The sequence below is a fragment of the Panthera uncia genome, assembly GCF_023721935.1.
Source record: "Panthera uncia isolate 11264 chromosome C1 unlocalized genomic scaffold, Puncia_PCG_1.0 HiC_scaffold_4, whole genome shotgun sequence".
NCBI lineage: Eukaryota > Metazoa > Chordata > Mammalia > Carnivora > Felidae > Panthera > Panthera uncia.
Genome location: NW_026057585.1, coordinates 68,576,140 through 68,595,579, shown reverse-complemented (window position 1 = coordinate 68,595,579; position 19,440 = coordinate 68,576,140). Strand labels below are relative to the sequence as shown.

Genomic DNA, 19,440 nt, shown 5'->3' with positions numbered 1-19,440 from the left:
GGCTGCATGCACCTACGTCTAGGGTATGCAGGCCTAGGGTATGCGTTTGGAGGCTGAGGGGAATTAAAAACCTGCTTCTACCACGACCCGAGACCTTGGGCAAGTCACTGCAAGTCTCAGCCTAGGTTCCCTCATCTGTGAAATGCTTACTCTATATGATGCTTACTCTATGCCAGTCACTGTTCAAGCACTTTACTTCCATCAACTCATTGAATTCCACAACCCTATGAGTTAGGTGCTATTACTAATGAGGCCCAATGTCACAAAGCTGGGAGAGCTAGAATTCAAACCTAGGCATCCCAGCTCCGGATTTTACTCACAACCCCTGCCCTATACTGACAAGAAAAATACAGAGTTGTTGTGAAGGTTTAATGAGATAATACATATAAAGCACTTAGCTTAACATAGTAATTCTCAAACTTTACCTTGCATCAGAATCACTTGGAGGGTGTCTTAAAACACAAATTGCTGGGCCCCATTCTAAGAGTTTTTGATTCATAGTCTGGGGTAGAGCAGAATACTGCATTTCTAACAAGTTTCTAGGTGATGGAGATGCTTATTTGAAGTGAATGGGTAGCTATGCAAGTTGTAAGCAGAGGAGCAATATAGTCCCATTTAAGAGAAGCTTTACTGTTTTGTGAAGACTGTTTTAAAAGGAAACAGAGGAAGCCAGACCAGTTAGATTTTTTTTTTTTGAGCTCTCCATATTCCACCTGCTCCCTACGTGGTGGGATGGTATCCCCCCCCCCACACACACCAAATGTTAACAGTACTTATCTTAGAAGCTAAGATAATAGGTGATTTTTCCTAATAAGTATGTATTAGAGAACAGAAGAAAATGCAACACATTTTATTAGCATTTGAAAAAGATGTCCCTCAGGGCTCCTTCCTGATCTTCACTCCTCAATCTCACTTTCTATGGAAGATCATATCCACTCTCTTGACCTCTGTAACCACCTAGATTCTTACACTCATATCTGCAGTCCTAATATTTCCTGAGCTCCAGGCTGACCTGTATCTAATTGCCTGCTGGACATCTTCACAGGCCCCTCCAACTTAATGTGACCCCTGCTGTAATCATCTCTTCCCACTCTTAGATCTCTTTTGGGGTTCCCTTCCTTGGTGAATGACAGCAGGAACAGCTGAAATCATCCTTGACTCCTCATCTCCAACAACCAGCCGAGGTGTCTTTACTCACCAGCATACTCTCTGCACCACGCGCAATGGCTAGCAAATGGTAGATGCTCCATAATATTTATTGAAATCACTCGTTTCCTGAGCAAATACTCATGAATGCCACTATAAACAAATAAATGTAACCAGTCACCAACTCTTGTCAGTCTTACCTCCTTAAGAGTCCTCCACTGTGGTCTAACTGTTCTCCAATCTCACAACCTGCCCCTCCCTGGTCCAGGACATTTCAGTTTCTTCCCTTCCAACCAGGTTCCTTGACTCCAGATTTGTACCCCTCCAATCCTTTCTCCTTGCAAAATCCAGAGCAGTTTTCCAAAAAGGTAAATCTGGTTTTTAACCTCTGATTTAAAACTCTTCTGTGGATCAAGAGATATCAAGGAAAAACACATTACTTAAGGTTACAAGGTAACCATTAGATGACCTAAAAATAGTGATAGAAATATTTAGGGTCAGTGGAAGAAGGGAAGTACAGAGTGTGAGATAAATCTATATTTATCATAATAGAAGTCAGTAGATGATATTTAAAATTAATAAATAGTAGTACTATATAAGCATATGTAGAGTTATGTGTATAAACACCAGAAAAAAAAAAAAAAAGCTGAACATCATTGTCTTTGGGGTGTGGGTATAGAGGTGGGAAAAGATAAAGCAGGGTTTGCATTGTAAATCCTTCTGTGACCATGGGCTGAAATAATTTGTATTAAAAACCCAAATCAAGCCAAAACAACAACAAAAAAAGTTTTTCATGGCTCCTCATTGCTTATAAAACATAATCCAAGCACTATAGAACTATCTTCTACAGTTCTACAGCAGCATGGCCATCGCCTGGGAGCTTGTTAGAAAAGAAGAATCTCAGACCCCATCCCAGATCTACAGAATTACAATCTGCATTTTAACAAGATGTGCAGATAATTCATATGCACAGTCAAGCTTAAGAAGCATCAGTCTACAGGATCTGATCTGGCTGGCCCATGTGGACCTTTCATCTTTCATACTGATTACTTCTCAGTGGCCAGAAGAACATTACTTTCTTGTTTGTTTGTTTGTTTGTTTGTTTGTTTAGAGCAAGCAGGGGAGGGACAGACAGAAAGGGAGAGAGAGAATCCCAAGCAGGTTCTACACTGTCATTACAGAGCCAGATACGGGGCTTGAACCAACAAAACGTGAGATCATGACCTGAGTCTAAACCAAGAGTCCCTTGCATAACCAACTGAGCTACAAGGCACAGAATGTTACTTTCTATTTCTTTAATCTAAACTCAGTGGCTGGGAGGGGTGGTGGTGGTGCCTGACTGACTCCCTCTTGATCCCCGGTTGTGAGTCTGAACTCCACCTTGGATGAAGAGATTACTTACAAACAAACAAACAAACTTAAAAAAATAAATTCAGTGGCTACACTGAAAGTGGTGTGTGTGCGTGTGTGTGTGTGTGTGTGTGTGTGTAGGTAGCTAAATTCTGACCACTGTTTTAGACCCAGCCCTTCTACTCCAGGAAGTCTTTCAAAAACCTCTGCAGATCTCTTAATTTCCCAAATTCCTGAGGATGCTTATTTAGCCTTTGTTCTGCAACACTTACGGGGCGCCTGCTGTGTGCCTGGCTAGATTTAGTTGGAAGAGTGGGCAGAAGGCACTGAACTCTCCTAGCTCCCCTTCAAGTACAAATCCAAGTACAAATCGCCGACCCCCACCCATTCCAGGGCCAGACGTTCAGACGTGTGCACAGCCCTCGACCGACACACACACATACACACGCACACGCACACGCGCGCGCGGCTTTGCGCTGCTTTTCTGAGTGTTACGGCGCCCTTCGACCGCCCCCGCGCGGCGCGGGCGGGGACCCACCGGTTCCGCTCGGCGCTAGCAGCGGAGAAAGGAGGACCCCTGGGAACAAGATCCCGCCGTCCGGTCTCCCAGCACTTTTAAGCGGTAGCCCGGCATGGAGGGGACTGCGGAGTCCCAATCGCCTGACCTTCGAGATGTGGAGGGCAAGGTGGGCAGGAAGACCCCTGAAGGGCTGCTCCGCGGGCTGCGAGGCGAATGGGAGCCAGGAACCTCTGGCGCCCTGCTGCTCCCGGGGGCGCCCAACACGGGCCACGGCCTGGGGGACAAGATCATGGCGCTGAGGATGGAGCTGGTGAGTGTGGGCTCCATGGGCCAGGGGATGGAATCCCCAGCTAGGGCTGAGGGACAGACTTATGCCCCCAGAGTTGGACAGGAGAGGAGAACATTAAAATTCCCCACCTTACTCCTCAGGGTCCCTTCCAGATCAATCCTTAAACCCTGGGGTCCATTAATTGCCCCTCCCAAGGGTAAGTGGGGTGTTGATGGGTCCTGAAGACTTGAGGTGGGAGGCATGGGCTCTAGGAAGTTTTTACTGCCAAATAATTGGGAGGGGAGAGGTGAGGATTGGGAAACACTGAGAACCTAGCACAGCCCAAATCTCCTCCACCCCACCCCTCCACCAGGTGCCGTCTATCCCCCCGCCACCATTAAAGGGCAACCAGTTTCTTCTCTTCCTGCAAACTGGGTTGCTCCTCTGAGGCCTCAGTGTTCATGACAGGATTTAGCACAGAAGAGATCTGGGTGAAAACCTCCTGGACTAGGGCCACTAAAGACATCCTCCCTTCCTGCAATGTTCTCCCACCCCCACTTAAAATATTTGGAAGTTCCTAGAACCTGAGCAGTCAGAGTAGCAGCACCATCAGCATTGGCTCCATCATCTCCGAGCACCCCAAGGATATTTATATTTTATCTGTAACTTCTTGGGGAGAAGAGAAGGAAACAGGCACCCTCCCCCTCCCCTGTTGCTGCTGGTCTAGATTCAGAGCCAGAAGGGCATCTGGGGCTGCCTAGGCTCCCCAAGGCCCTGGTTCCGGTGAAGGGGGTGATTCACACCTGCCACCACTTTGCAGCCAGTTCTGGGGATCCGAAGAATTTTCTCTGGCTTAGAACCAGGAGGCCATGGTGAGTGTGTCAGTTAATAGGTTTTCCTGGAGCCCTACTGTCTGCCCAGTTCTGTGCCAGGCTGGGCTGTGAGAGAGCAGAGAAGGAGGGCATGGGAGCTCCTAGACAGCCTGCAAGTCTGAGAGGAGAGCCTTGTGGGCAGAGTAATCAGGGAAGGCTCGTGGGGGAAGGATTCGAATGCCATGTGTGCACTTGGCCCTGAAGGTTGGAGGTGAGTGCCAGATTCTTCAGGGCAGGGCTGTGACTGCCCACCTAAGGGAGGGGCTCGAATTTGCCTCATTGTACAGAGTGGTGCCAGGTATCATGTTGAGCACTTTACAAAATATTCGCTTAATACTCACAGCAACCCTATTTGGCAAGTGATCTTTTATAGATAAAGAAACTGAGGCACAGAGAGGTTAAATAACTACTCAAGGTCATATAAAAAGTAAAATGCAGATCCAGGCTTTGAATCCAGATGATCTGCCTGCACTTTACATTTTTACCGTTGAGATCTGCTTTGTGCCAGACACTTTAAAGACATTTTACGTCATTGAAGTGAGAAGAGCAGTCATCATTCCTCCATAGGATGAAGCATGCTTGCAGGTGTTCAGGGGCTTGCCTGGGCTCACTCAGGAGCTCCGTGGTGGAGCCATGCCTCCTCTCTGGCTCAGAACTCTTCTGCCTTTGATGGAGATTTTCTGGTTGTAAACTTTAAGGGGGTGCATTTAACTTCTGATCAGGTCTCTGCATTCTGTTTTTTAAATTTTTTAATGTTTATTTTTGAGACAGAGAGAGAGAGAGAGAGAGAGAGAGAGAGAGAGAGAGAGAGACAGACAGGGTGTGAGTGGGGGAGGGGCAGAGAGAGAGGGAGACGCAGAATCTGAAGCAGGCTCCAGCCCCAGCTGTTGGGCACAGAGCCAGACCCTGGTAATGACCTGAGCCTAAATTGGAGCTTAACTGACTGAGCCACCCAGGAGCCCCAGGTCTCTGCATTCTTGACCCAGCCTGGTCTAGGACCCTAGGCTGCCCATTAAAGGCACAAAGGAGGGCACTTGCTTGGGGGCCCAAACAGTGAAAGGTCACTACCTACCCCATTCCTTTCTCTCTCCTTGGTCAAGGTGTCATTGATATATTTGCGTACTCTGCCCTGCCCACTGGGTTGCACCTAGGGAGGACAGGACAGGGCAAGGGGTTTCCCTTGGAGCAACTGGTGGCAGTACTGGTCCAAGCCCTCTAAGCACTGTCTTTCAACTGTCCCTCTCCCAGCAATCCTGTAGGGAGGGGACAGGCCTGCTCTTGAGGCCAAGGTTATTCCTGCTTCTAGGCTCCTTTCCTCTTGGTTCCCTCCCCCTCTCACACGTTGAGTGAACCAGCCAGAGTCTGGGGTATGTAGGAAAGGAAAACAATAGCAACCTTCCCTACTTAATCCACCCAAAGAACTGTTGCCCCCACAGAGCCCCCACAGAGCAGCTTGAGAAAAAGCTTCAGGCAAGAAGGGGGAGAAGACCTGGGTTCAAGTCCTGGCTCAGCTCCTGAATCATTTTGAGATCTTGAGCAGGGCCCTGACTTTCTTTTGGCCTCAGTTTTTCTGCCTCTTGGAAGATGAGAGGACAGGAGCTTGTGGGACCAGATAGTCCTAGTAAGAATAGTCTGAGAATCTCAATCTGTGGCCGGGGAGCTGGGCCTGGAATCTCCGGGCTTTACCCCAGGGCCTGATTTGTATTGAGTGATGAGGGTGCCATACTTGTGACCCCAGGGCTGGGCCGAGAGTCTAATATGTATGTGTTAAGTGGGGGAGTGGGGAACCTGAATCCCCCTGGGAAGAGAATTGGATTGTGGTGGCCTTTAAGGCTGCATCTCTCTGAGCTATTTATACCTTTCTGTTTCCAAAGAGACGGTGTGGAATGAGTGTTTCTTTTTCTGGCAAGAAAAGCCTTGCTTTTTTCTATTCTGGGGAGTGATGCTGTCACAGTCAGGGAATCCCACTGTCACAGAACTCATTTTTCATCAGCATGGTAAAACCCAACCCCCTGAATCCTGGAGACCTCCAGAGGGGCCAAGGATGGTAAAGGCAATAGAATCACAAAGTCTAATATGACCTAGGCTAAGCACCATAAATGAACTGTGCAGGACCTACTCTCGGGGAGCTCACAGTCTGAATTCACAGGAAGGAGGGAGAGAGACTAATAACTCTGGTACAGGACCATAAGTGTTATTGGAACACAGCATGGGCTTCCTGGAAGAGTTTTCATTAAGGAGTGACATGGTCAGATTTGTACTCTGGAAAGGCTACTTTTTTTTTTTTTTTATGATTTACTTTTTAAGTAATGTCTGCATCTATCATGGGGTTTGAACCCTCAACCCTGAGATCAAGATCCTTACACTCTACTGACTGAGCCAGCCAGGCACCCCTGGAAAGGCCACTTTGAATTGGAGGGGTTACATGCTGTTTACTCTGGTTGGAATGTCTCTCTCCACTGCTTAGTCTGGCTAAGTCCTACTTAACCTTCATGCCTCGGCTGATGTGCCTTATTCTAGGAAGCATTTTCTTACCTCCCTTTGTTGGGTTAGGGCCCTCTAGGTACCTGTGACCCTCTATATAGCAGTTGTTTCCCCTAGCATTTACTACATTGAATTTTTAGTGCTTGTGTCATTGTCTTATCTTACCCATAGATTGTGAACTCCCTGAAGCTAAGAAATGGTGTCTTTTCTTCCTTTAACACAATGCAATGCCTATAAGAAACACCCAGTAAATATTGTTTCATAACTGAATGGATTAATTACATCGTGAGGAAGAGCAGGGAAGACTTCCTAGAGGAGGTGGCATTTGAGGCTGGGGCTTGAAAAATGAATAAAGTCAGTGGGAATTCCAATTCAAGATGGCAGATTGAACACATGCATTTACCTTCATTTCCTTCTGAAACTTCACTAAAAAGCCAATAGAAGGATTATTTTAAAGGCCATGAAACCATTATGACAACAAAAATAGGAGAGAAGATGATAGGAATAAAATTTTGGAAGCTAAAGATCAGAAGGAAGACTTGTAACTTAGTAGACCTGAAAAAAAAAGCTGAATTTCAAGCTAGCAGCAAGGAAAGCTGAAAAGCAACACATTTTGCACTACAGAAACCCTCAAAGGTCACAGGAGTTGGAAGCACTGGGTATTTCTAGAACTGAGGGGCACAAGTGAAGCTGAAAACAGAAGGGTTTGTGAATGTCTGTTTAAGAATCATATTCTAAGATGGGGCGCCTGGGTGGCTCAGTTGGTTGAGCGTCCGACTTCGGCTCAGGTCATGATCTCACAGCTTGTGAGTTTGAGTCCTGCGTCGGGCTCTGTGCTGACGGCCTGGAGCCTTCTTCAGATTCTGTGTCTCCCTCTCTCTCTGCCCCAACCCACTCACATTCTGTCTCTGTCTCTCTCAAAAATAAATAAACATTAAAAAAAATTTTTAATAAAAATAAAAAAAAAGAATCATATTCTAAGATCTCCTCCCTAACTGGGCAACCAGGTGCCAGCCACTTCTTTATCCTAACAGAAGATTGGAGATGTAAGTTTTGGAAAAGAATAGTACAGAAGGAAGGGAAGAAGGGGAAGGAAGGAGAGAAGAAAGGAAGAAAGGAGGAATTATAGCAGGAGAAGCATTTTTAGTATGAGAAGTTTTATTTAATACATCTAGTTTGGTTTTGGACTAGGGCTGTTGGTTTCACTGTTAACTTATTTGTCCCCAGTATGAAACAATTGAAGATAATCTTCCTTATCATATGTCAATAATCTGTATAGTCTGTGGCATTTCAGTTGTTCATGTTTATATCTCTTTATTTAAAAAAAATTTTTTTTAATGTTTATTTATTTTTGAGAGACAGAGAGAGACAGAGCATGTGCAGGGGAGGGGCAGAGAGAGAGGGAGACACAGAAGCTGAAGCACGCTCCAGGCTCTGAGCTGTCAGCACAGAGCCCGATGTGAGGTTCGAACTCACAGACTGCAAGATCATGACCTGAGCAGAAGTTGGATGCTTAACCAATTGAGCCACCCAGTTGCCCCTGTTCATATCTCTTTATTGAAACTGCAAGTTTCTGTTAAGTAGGGACAGTTTCTCCATTATCTTTGTAATCATTAGACAACTCAGGAACCAAATAACCATCTGTTTCATTGAGTTAGAGTTGTGATATTATTCCAAAGTCACAAATAATTTCAGGTACAGAATTTTGTTCTGTGCTTATGCCATGGTAATTAGGTTTACCATAGTAATATGTAAAGTTAAATAGCTACCATTTATGAACTAATACTTGTCAGGCAGTATCTTGTGCATGTTAATGCATTCCTTCCATTTATTTTTATTTTTTAAATGTTTATTTATTTATAATGAAGGAGAGAGAGCAAGAGGGGGAGGGGCAGAGAGAGAGGAAGAGAAAAATCCCAATCAGGCTCTATGCTCAGCACAGAGCCCAACACAGGGCCATCTCATGAACCATGAGATCATGACCTGGGCCGAAATCAAGAGTCAGACGCTTAACTAACTGAGCCACCTAGGGACAACCTTCCGTTTTTTAAAATAAACTTTTTAATTAGGTAGTGTCCTCGGTGCACCTGGCTGGCTCAGTTGGTAGGGCATGTGACTCTTAATCTCAGGGTTGTGAGTTCAAGCCCCATGTTGGGTGTGGAGACTTTTTAATTAAAAATAAATAAGTTAATTAATTAAATAAAAATTTAAAAAAATAGTATCCTCATTTTACAATGAAGAAATGAAGGTTTAAAGGGGAATAAAAATTCCAAAATCATATGGTTCATTAATGGCATAACTGGAGTTTGAATCCAGATCTGTTTAATTCCAGTGCCTATATTTTTCTCAGTGTACAAATACTTGGTTATATTCTGGTTTATCATTCTAGATGTAAAACAATCATTTACTGAATAATTCAATAAACATTTATAAATTGTTATTAAAAAAAAAACACCTAGAACCAAAGGTCTCCAGATTGAGAGACAACAAAGTTGAAGGCAAGAGGGATTAAGTAAAAATGTATTAAATGTTATGATATACCCTTCTAGCATTTCCCCCTACTTGGCAGCTTTCCTTATATTCTCAAGATGGGTATAATATGGTGAATATGGTGAACCTGAGAGAAAGTAACCATAAGAGATACTGACTCAGGGCTAACCCAAATAGCCCAGCCAGATAATTGCCAGTTTGCAACCAGCTTTTTAGAGACCACTCTGAAGTATGAGCAGCTACTAAACACTGTAAGAGACCTGATGAGACCCTCTAACTGTACAGATGTAGATAAACAGAAAAAAACAACTTGAATGAAATGGAGATAATATTGGAAGATGAGAACTTATAAAAAAATCATTAACTATATCCCTAAAAAGATAAGATAATATTGCAGCCATATCAGGAAGCTATAAACAGGAAAACATTCAGAGAACTAGAACAACTCTTAGAAATAAAAACATGATAGGAAAATATGAAAAACTCAGTAGAAGGGTTGATAATGTTGAAATATTTCAGAAACTAGAACAAATATAGAAAAAGATGGAAGAGGATTAAAAAAAAAAAAGAGAGAGGATCTGTCCAGGACACCCTCTATTCAAATAATAGGATTTCCAGAAAGATCATAGAAATAGTGGAGGAGAAATCAAGAAAGAAATAAAGAAAATCTCTCAGAACTGAAGGATATGAGCCTCCAGATTAAAAGGACCCATCAAGTGGCCAATTCAATGTATGAAAATAGACCCACGCCATGGCAAATTATTGGGATAATTTAGAACACTGGGAACAGGGTGCCTGGGTGGCTCAGTTGGTTAAGCGTACAACTCTTGATTTCAGCTCAGGTCATGATCTCACAGTTCATGGGATCAAGCCCCACTTTGCTAGCACAGAGCCTACTTGGGATTCTCTCTCTCCCTATCTCTCTGCCCCTCCCTCACTCATACTCTCTTTCTTTCAAAATCAATAAATAAACTTAAAAACAACAAATAAAAATTAAAACAAAACAAAACAAAACAAAACATTGGGAACAAAGAGAAGATCCTAAAAACTTCCAGAAAGAAAAGGAAGATGGATACATACAATCAGGAATCATAATGGCATCATACTTTTAAGTTTAACACTGGAAACTAAAAGACAATGGAACAATGCCTTAAATCCTGAGGAAAATTTATTTTCAACCTGGAATTCTATACCCATCAACTGTCTATGAGGGGAGGGGAGGAAAACAGCATTTTAAACATGTGAAGCTTCAACAAATGTACCTCCTATGTAGATTGTTGCAGGAAGCTACTGAAGGAAAAGCACCACACACACAATAAAGGAGTGAATCAAGAAAGAAGAAGACATAGGATCAGGAAACAAGGGATCCAACTCAGGAAAGAGGCAAAGGGAGTCCCTAGGATGAGAGTGAAGGGGGATCCCTGGAGGATAGTTGTGCAGCAGGTACAGATTGGGGCAGATCAGAAGGCTCCTGGGGCGCCTGGGCAGCTCAGGTCATGATCTCATGGTGCATGAATTCCATCCCCACTTGGGATTCTCTGTCTCCCTCTCTCTCTGCCCCTCCCCTACTTGCTCATGCTCTCTCTTTCTCAAAAATAAATAGATAAGGGCGTCCTAGTGGCTCAGTAGGTTAAACATCCAACTTCAGCTCAGGTCATCATCTCACAGTTCATGGGTTTGAGCTTCAGATTCTGTCTCTCCCTCTCTCTCTGCCCCTCCTCCACTCACACGCTGTCTCTCTCTTTCAAAAATAAATAAACATTAAAAGTTTTTTAAAAATAATAAATATTAGAAATTTTATATATAAAAAAGAAGGCTCCTGAAGAGCTGTCTCTAAGAACATGGAATAGATGGAAGATGTGATATGTTTAAAAGCCTTGAGAGGAAAATTCAGACAATTGGGAGAGGGTTTGAGGCTGACTTACTGATGATTATATAGCAAACTAAGCAAAAGAGTAGTAGTAATGTATGTAGTAGTAATAATATGATAACGTAATAATTATGTAAGATGATATATATCATTTATTATTATTCTAAGGCATAATTACAATAATATTATTATTCTAAGGAAAACATGAAGTAAGAAATGAAAAGTAGCCATAGTAAACTGTACAACTTGGCCGCGAATAGCATTTCCAAATCCTAATAAGGTAAATACTGAATAATTCATTTTATCGCGTATGTTGGAATACAGAGAGAAAGGTGTCTGTATGGCAGAGGATCGGGGAGTAGGATGAAAAAGTTAAATCCTTAACCTTCTATCGTATGGGAAGGCAGTAGAAAACACCTAAAACTTAAAAGTCAGTAAGTGGAATGTTATTTGGAGATTAGAATCTAAGTACCAAAATAAGCAGATAAAAAATGAATAATGGTTGTTTCTGGGAAGAAAGATTTAGGATTAGGATGGGGGACTATTACTTTCATGATAAATCTCACAGAACTCTTTGTGTCTTTAATCTATGTGCATCCATTACTTTGCCTAAAAGGAAAATTAAATAAATATGAAATCAGAAAGTCATGTGTGACGGGACTGGGGGGCTTCCAGGGAAGTATGCTAAAAGTGAAGCGGAGAGACAGGCAGGGGATGTATTATGACAGCTTTTGAATGCCTGCTGCTAAAATATTTAGATTTTATTCTCTAAGAGCTGTGCAAAGCCCAGAAAGTTTCTTGAGCAAGGGAGGGACAGATTCAGATCGGTATTTGCGGAAGATAACTTAGGGGATCTGAGGTGGGAGGGACCTAAAGATTACCTGGTAAGTCAGATTTACTCCCAGTACAGACACCCTAGACTAGTGTGTGGTGAAGAGAAGCCCTGCATCTGTAGCCAACAGGATTCTGACCCTTTGAACAACTGCTACCCACACCCTGAAGGGACTGTGGGGCCAGGTGAGCTCCCTCTTTATTCCCCAGCTCCTGCCTCCTTTTGGCTCAGTCTACTTCCTAATTAACACCAGACTCCCTATCAGGTTATTCTTTGATTCTGGACTGGTTCAATAGTTAATGCCCTATTCTATGAAGTTCAAATCTCAGTGGGATCGGATTTCGATACTAAACATTTACTGAGACCTAACTCTGTGTCACGCACTGTGTTGAATACTTAAATTATTTTTTAACGTTTATTTTTGAAAGAGAAAGAGAGAGACAGAGTGTGAATGGGGGAGGGACAGAGAGAGAGGGAGACACAGAATCTGAAGCAGGCTCCAGGCTCTGAGCTGTCAGCACAGAGCCTGATGCGGGGCTTGAACTCATGAACTGTGTGATCATGAAGTCGGATGCTTAACGGACTGAGCCACCCAGGTGCCCCCAGAACTGAGATTTTAAACTGCAATCTGCGGCGTCTGGGTGCCTCAGTCTGTTGAGCATCCGACTTTGGCTCAGGTCATGATCTCACGGTTCATGAGTTCGAGCCCCGCATCGGGCTCTGTGCTGACAGCTCAGAGCCTGGAGCCTGCTTCTGATTCTGTGTCTCCCTCTCTCTCTTTGCCCCTCCCCTGCTCACGCTCTGTCTCTCTGTATCTCAATAATAAATAAACGTTAAAAAAATTTTTTAAAACAACAACTGCAATCTGTCTGCTTCTAAAGCCCACACTCTAAATCAACCATACTTCTATTCCCATGCTTCTTAAAATTGAGGCATGGTTGGTTGGACCACAAAGTGGGGTCTCTAGAAATATTTGGGAAACCCATGGCTCTGAAGCTCAGACTGATTCCTTCTCCTACTCCCCCAGGCTTACCTGCGAGCCATCGATGTGAAGATCCTGCAGCAGCTGGTGACTTTGAATGAGGGCATCGAGGCTGTGCGCTGGCTGTTGGAGGAGCGGGGGACATTGACCAGCCACTGCAGCAGCCTCACCAGCAGCCAATATAGTCTGACAGGCGGGAGTCCAGGCCGCTCAAGGCGAGGCAGCTGGGACAGCCTGCCAGACACCAGCTCCACTGACCGGCTGGACAGTGTCTCCATCGGCAGTTTCCTAGACACGGTGGCCCCCAGCGAGATGGATGAACAGGGCCCCCCTGGGGCTCCCCGTCCTGAAATGGACTGGGCAAAGGTTATACCCAGTGGGGACAGGGCCAGGACTGAGGTGGACCTGACAGCCACCAGGCTAGGGAACTTGAGGGCTGTATGGAAGCCCCCAGGGGAGGGGCTCCAAGGTGGACCTCCTGAACCACTAGAGGATGAAAGTGTTACGCTTGGCTTTGAGGCCCACTGGTATTGGGGGCAGTGCCAGGATGATGTGACCTTCTTGTAATAACTTTCCCGTCCTTTCATATTTCTATAACTCTTTCATCACTAGGTCCTGGTCTCCCTAGAAATTTATTCTCCCTTATTCTGGGTCTAGGAGGAGGCTGCATTGAAATCCAGTTACCGTGGAAACCTGGCCTTACCATCCTTCTGGCCCCTAAGGAGGCTCTGCCTTTATCCTTCAATTATTGGGACCCTAGAGCTATTTACATAGATACAATGACTCTAGAGGCTTGACCTGTAGCTTCTGGTGTGATAGTATCTCTTCCCCTTCCCCCTGCAACTACGTAAGGATTTGAGGGATTTAGGACCCATAGGAGATCACTGATGAAGAGATGGGGGTGTAATTACCTCACCCAACATCTAGGAGTCTTGGCCCCCCTCTTGGCCAAGATGGAGAACTGTGGAGGGACATGGACATTCAGGGCCAACCTTCCATGGATTGGCCCTCCTAGAAGCCTCTGGGGTTGGTAGAACCATCCCTTCCTGTCTGGTGAGTGATGTCATTTCCTGCCAGGATGGAATAGACTTTCCTCTGTACCAGTCTCTTAGTGGTGATAGGGCAGTATAGGGTTGTCTGAGCCCCTGCTGCTAAGTGAGACCACACCATTTATTCTCCATACCGTTACTTCTTGCTAGGGGGATCATATCACCCCTCCTGGTAGGAAAGCTTCTCACTGTCAGATGTTTGTGTTCCTTTTCAGAAAGGTTCTTACTTTTTAAATTGGGTGTTCTCATTTTGTTCTAGGGGGTCTCACTTCCTCTGTGACCACATCCCTATCTGATGCCAGTATTCCTACATCTGTGCTTTTAGGGAGGGAAATTCAGGGGCCTCTACCCACGGCTCAAAAGTTTGTTTGGCCTGCCCTGCCAGTCTCCTGTCTTACCCCTTCCCTGGGTTGCCCCCATTTTTGTATTCTGGCTCCAAAACTGTCTGCCAGGAGGTTTAGCCTTTGTGTCTCCACACCTTCTCAGTTTCCACTTCCACTTCTTCAGGGCCTCCGGCCTTTTATATGCAGATGAGTCCCCCATCTACCCCCCTCTCTCCCCATTGCTGATGGGAATCAGAGGGAGAAGAAGCTTGAAGAGCTCTGGGGGTGTATCATAATTTCCAAAGAGGGGAGGTATCTTCTCTGATCCTGTGATTTCCCTTCCCCCATCCTGCCCCGGACCTTCTACCATTTGTCACAAGGATGCCTGCCAGAGGCTGAGACACAAGAAATCTCCTTGTCTGGATTACAATGGGAGTGTGGGGGTGTGGCAGGGAAAGACAGAGGCTCTTTGGTCCTAAGCCCCACATCCTATGAGGGGCAGAGATAGAGGGGAAGGCTGCTTTCCTTCCTCCCTTAGAGCAAGCCCTAGACCCCTGGGACCTGAGGTGGGAGCAGGGAACTGGCTCTGAGCCTAGGTCCTAAGGCCCTAGTGAATTACAGCAAAGAAGGAATTCAAGGAGGCTGCCAACCTGGGGCCCAAGGAGAGGACAAGTGGGGGTAGTTGGGGGGGGGGGTGCAGTTGTGAAAGAAGGGCTGTGGCTGATGTCAGAGAATGAATTCTTGGAGATTAACCCTTTGAACCCCAGCTAACTGCCTATATGTTGGTCTTTGTTTTTCCTGGGGCCTGAAACTAATCATTGGAAGGCAAAAAAGAGAGAAAAGGATGTCAGGTGATCCTTGCCTATTTGCTGTGCCTTCCACCGTGGAGGAGGAGCTTCCCCAAGTGCTATAATAACTCCTGCAATTTCTCTACCTTTTGTTCTATGCTGGAGAAGGGAAAGAAGACAAGTTAATCTCCACTTTCCCTAAATTTCTCAAGTTTTGTTCTGCAACTCCCACCCCAGTCCTTTTGGGGCAATGTGTTCATTCCATAGCTCCCCCCTAAGGACTCGCTCTTCTCCCATCCCCTCAAAGTGATCAAAATTTCTAAAGCATATTCTTAGCCTTTCCTCCTTTGCTACTTATCAGCCCTCTCCTTAACACCTCTTCTGGTCTTGGGGCTCCTGACTTCCCCTTAGGGTGGCAGTTCAAATGCCCTTCTCCAGTTCCTACTCTGTTGCCATTTTGTAGCATGCCTCGGGTAAACTACCTTTTCACTTAGAAGCTTTGTGTTCTTTTTTGAAGCTTACTTGTTTGGTTAGGCTACAAACTTCTGAGCTGAAGAGGAGGTGCGCCATCTTGTGGCCATTGTGTGCCATAGCCGGGGTAGCTGCCTAGAATCTCAAAGCTCAAGTATAGCCTTACAGAACACTGGACCTTCAGTGCACAGACAAGCTAGAGAGACAGGCCTAGAGAGGGCAGAGATTTGCCCAGTGTCACCCATTGTAGATCCAAGGCAAGACTCTAGAGAACCCAGATTTCTTGCCTGTCTGCCCACAGTGCCGTCACTTGGCTAGACTGTTCCCCCATTCCACCCAGTTAACACCACCCAAAGGACAGAAAGCAATTTTTCCTTGTGTTAATATTTAGGTTCTTAATCCTACTCTAGAGAGGCAGCTCAGGGTTTAGAGAAAGTGCTATAGGCTCTGAGGAAAGAGAACCTTGGACCTCGACTAGGTAAAAGCTGCATGAATCTGGACTGCAGATATAAGAAAAATCATCCTGGACAAACCCTTTTCCTAGGGAGGGCCAGTAGGCCCAGACATTATGGAGGAAGAGCTCAGCATTTCAGACCTGGAGGTTAGAAGTAAGGTGGGGGTGGGGAGCTTTGAAATTAGGAAATCCGGAAGAATCCTGTGGAGTTGGGGAGCTCCGCAGGTCTAGGGAGTACAGCACAGTTGGATAGGCACAACTGGGTAAAGGCAGAGATGAGACTGCTCCTGGAAGCTGCAAAAACAATGCCTGGGAGGGTAAAGGGTGGTGCTGACAGGATGAGCCCATCGAGGAGATATGAGACCTTGGGAGTGGGCAAGTGTAAGAGCCTGCATTTAGGATGGAGCAGTAAGGTTGAGTATTGGACTGATTGGAAGCTCGGTGGCAGCTTAGATGAGAAATGCTTGGAGCTTGTAGCAGACAGGCTCACTGTGTGTATGGGTTCCAGGCACTACTTGGTGTTCAGTGACACCTGTTGAATGAATGGAAGAACGAATGTGTGTAAACCCACAAGGAGATAGGACTTGTTTTTTAAAAAGTAGCTAATTAGGTCATAGTAGGTAATATAAATATTATTCTATTTAATTCTTAGCAACCCTCTAAATAATGCATTATTAATCATGTATTGTTGCTTAGATATATGTTCATGGTGAGATAGGTAATAAATCAACTATAATAGGAACCTGGGTCAGTCTGGCTGCAGGGGCTTCCCAGAAGTCTTTGATTCCCCACTCCCTACTGTCACAGACCTTACTCCCCTAGGAGAACAGGTTATGCTGCCTAGCAGCAGGGCTAGTATGCTAGTTTCCTCCTGCTGCTATCATGAATTACCACAAACTTATTGGCTTAAAACGACATAAATTTATGGGAATGCAAGCTGGTGCAGCCACTCTGGAAAACAGTATGGAGGTTCCTCAAAAAACTAAAAATAGAACTACCCTACAATCCAGCAATTGCACTACTAGGCATTTATCCACGGGATACAGGTGTGCTGTTTTGAAGGGACACATGCACCCCCATGTTTATAGCAGCACTATCAACAATAGCCAAAGTATGGAAAGAGCCCAAATGTCCATCGATGGATGAATGGATAAAGAAAATGTGGTATATATACACAACGGAGTATTACTCGGCAATCAAAGAGAATGAAATCTTGCCATTTGCAACCATGTGGATGGAACTGGAGGGTATTATGCTAAGTGAAATTAGTCAGAGTAAGACAAATATCATATGACTTCACTCATATGAGGACTTTAAGAGACAAAACAGATGAACATAAGGGAAGGGAAACAAAAATAGTATAAAAACAGGGAGGGGGACAAAACAGAAGAGACTCATAAATATGGAGAACAAACAGAGTTACCGGAGGGGTTGTGGGAGGGGGATGGGCTAAATGGGTAAGGGGCATTAAGGAATCTACTCCTGAAATCATTGTTGCACTATATGCTAACTTGAATGTAAATTTTAAAAAATAAAAAATAAAATTTAAAAATAAATAAATAATAAACACTAACAAAAAACAAACAAACAAAAAAATGACACAAATTTAGCATCTTACAGTTCTGGAGGTCAGAAGTCTGAAATCAGTTTCACCGGGCTAAATTAAAGTCTGTATTCCTTCTGGAGACGCCAGGGGAGAATCCATTTCTTTGCCTTTTCTAGTTTCTAGAGGCTGCTTGCATTCCTTGGTTCATGGTCCCTTCCTCTATCTTCAAGGTAACAGGATAGCATCTTCTCTCCTTGTGTTAATATTTAGGTTCTGACCTCTTCTTCCATTCTTTCATCTTCTTTAATTCTGTCTTTTGAGGATTATATTGTGATTACATATGCTTGTGATTATATTGGGCCCACTGGGATGATCTAGGATCATCTCCTCATGTCAAAATCCTTAATTTAACCTCTTCAAAGTCCCTTTTGTCACAAAAGGTAAAATATTCATGGGTTTTGAGGATCAGAAAATGAACATCTTTGGAGTAAGAACCATTATTCAGCCTACCAAAGGCAGAGATGGAAGGTGGGCAGATGGATGCACCCAGGCCCCGAATGAGCCTGTATGCTTTGTCCAGCCTCCCTCAGCCTGGAGTGAAGGGTGGTGGGAAAGTGGTGGCCAAGGGGAAGGTGGCCAGGTGCAGGCCCCATGTCTGGAGAATGGCAAGTGCCTCTTGCATCATCACTACCAGGCAGAGCTGAGATTAAAGGGAGAAATTCTCAGTTTAGGGAATTTTCAGGCTTGACACTCTCCTAGTGAACATGGTGGAGGGTTCCAGCAAGCTCTGTCTTCAACACTGCCTCCTCTCCAGAACCATTCTGTGCAAGGCGGAAGGTAATTACCAGCGAACTAGGCTGGGCTCTCTTTAGAAAGGGTAGATTTGTTCTCTCCTTTTTAAATTAGTTTTTATTCCTTAATAAGTTAAACCATGCTCCTCATAGTGTGATGAACTCTCATCCTCAGTTGATATTAGGCCCCTTTATTGCTTTATTTTCTTCTTTTGATCCCTGATCCCTGTTCTCATTCCTCTTCCTGACCTAGGCATATACTCTGATGTGTTTAGTATGTGTTCGGATATGTTTGTATCTTTAAAAAAATAGATAATTGTGCGCTTATATGTTGAGATATATATATATATATATACATATATATATATATATATAAATGGTATTATTTTACAATAAGCTAACTTCCATAACACATTGCCCCATATTTCAGTGATTTAATACAATAAACATTTCCTTTTCACTTACACAGGAGCACAGGTATTCCCGCTTGGACGGCTCTCTTCCCCTGGCCATTTCAGGTTTGAAATGGCTCCTTCCATTTTCAGGTGGTGATAGCCTGATTCTGTGTCATAAAATTCCTGTCAACTTTTTGGCAAATTGTTTTAACATCTATTAATGACCATTTTATAAATTGGTTATTTTATTAGAGATTACAAAATGATGCCTTTTCTAGTAATATTATTCCCTCTGTTATTCTAATTCTACACATAAAACCTTTTTCACATCCTCTAGGACCATTTGGTTAACCTAAAATAAAGTTTATACTAGAATAGCAAGATGAATGCTTAAATGCTTAAATTCACCACCCAGGGGGGTGCCTGTGTGGGTCAGTTTTGGCAGTTCATATCTATCCCTTTTAAAGTAGTGAATTGATCCCCTAGCAACTTAGAGTTCGATGATTTTGTTTTGTTTTGCTCTCACTTTGTTATTATTGTGAATTTGTAGTTTTTAACATATTTAATGTCTTAATCACTTGCAGTTACTTTTTGTTTTATATCACATAAAATTTAAAACATAGACACAAGTAGAGAAAATAGTACAGTTGACCCTTGAATAATGGCATAGGTTAGGGGCACTGACCCCCAGCGCAATTGAAAATCCACATGTAACTTTTGACTAAAACTTAACTGTTAATAGCATACTGTTGACTGGAAGCCTTAGCAATAATATAAGCAATTGATTAATACATATTTTGTATGTTATA

At 44.1% G+C, this 19,440-nt stretch overlaps 1 protein-coding gene across 1 annotated transcript; it reads left to right on the top strand.

Moving 5' to 3' along the window:
- Positions 1-3,041: 3,041 nt before the first annotated feature.
- Positions 3,042-18,970, top strand: LURAP1 (leucine rich adaptor protein 1). Its single transcript, XM_049617277.1, has 2 exons — positions 3,042-3,326; positions 12,860-18,970. Exons 1-2 carry the CDS (start codon positions 3,129-3,131, stop codon positions 13,379-13,381), a joined length of 720 nt encoding a protein of 239 aa, XP_049473234.1. The 5' UTR covers positions 3,042-3,128; the 3' UTR covers positions 13,382-18,970.
- Positions 18,971-19,440: the final 470 nt, after the last annotated feature.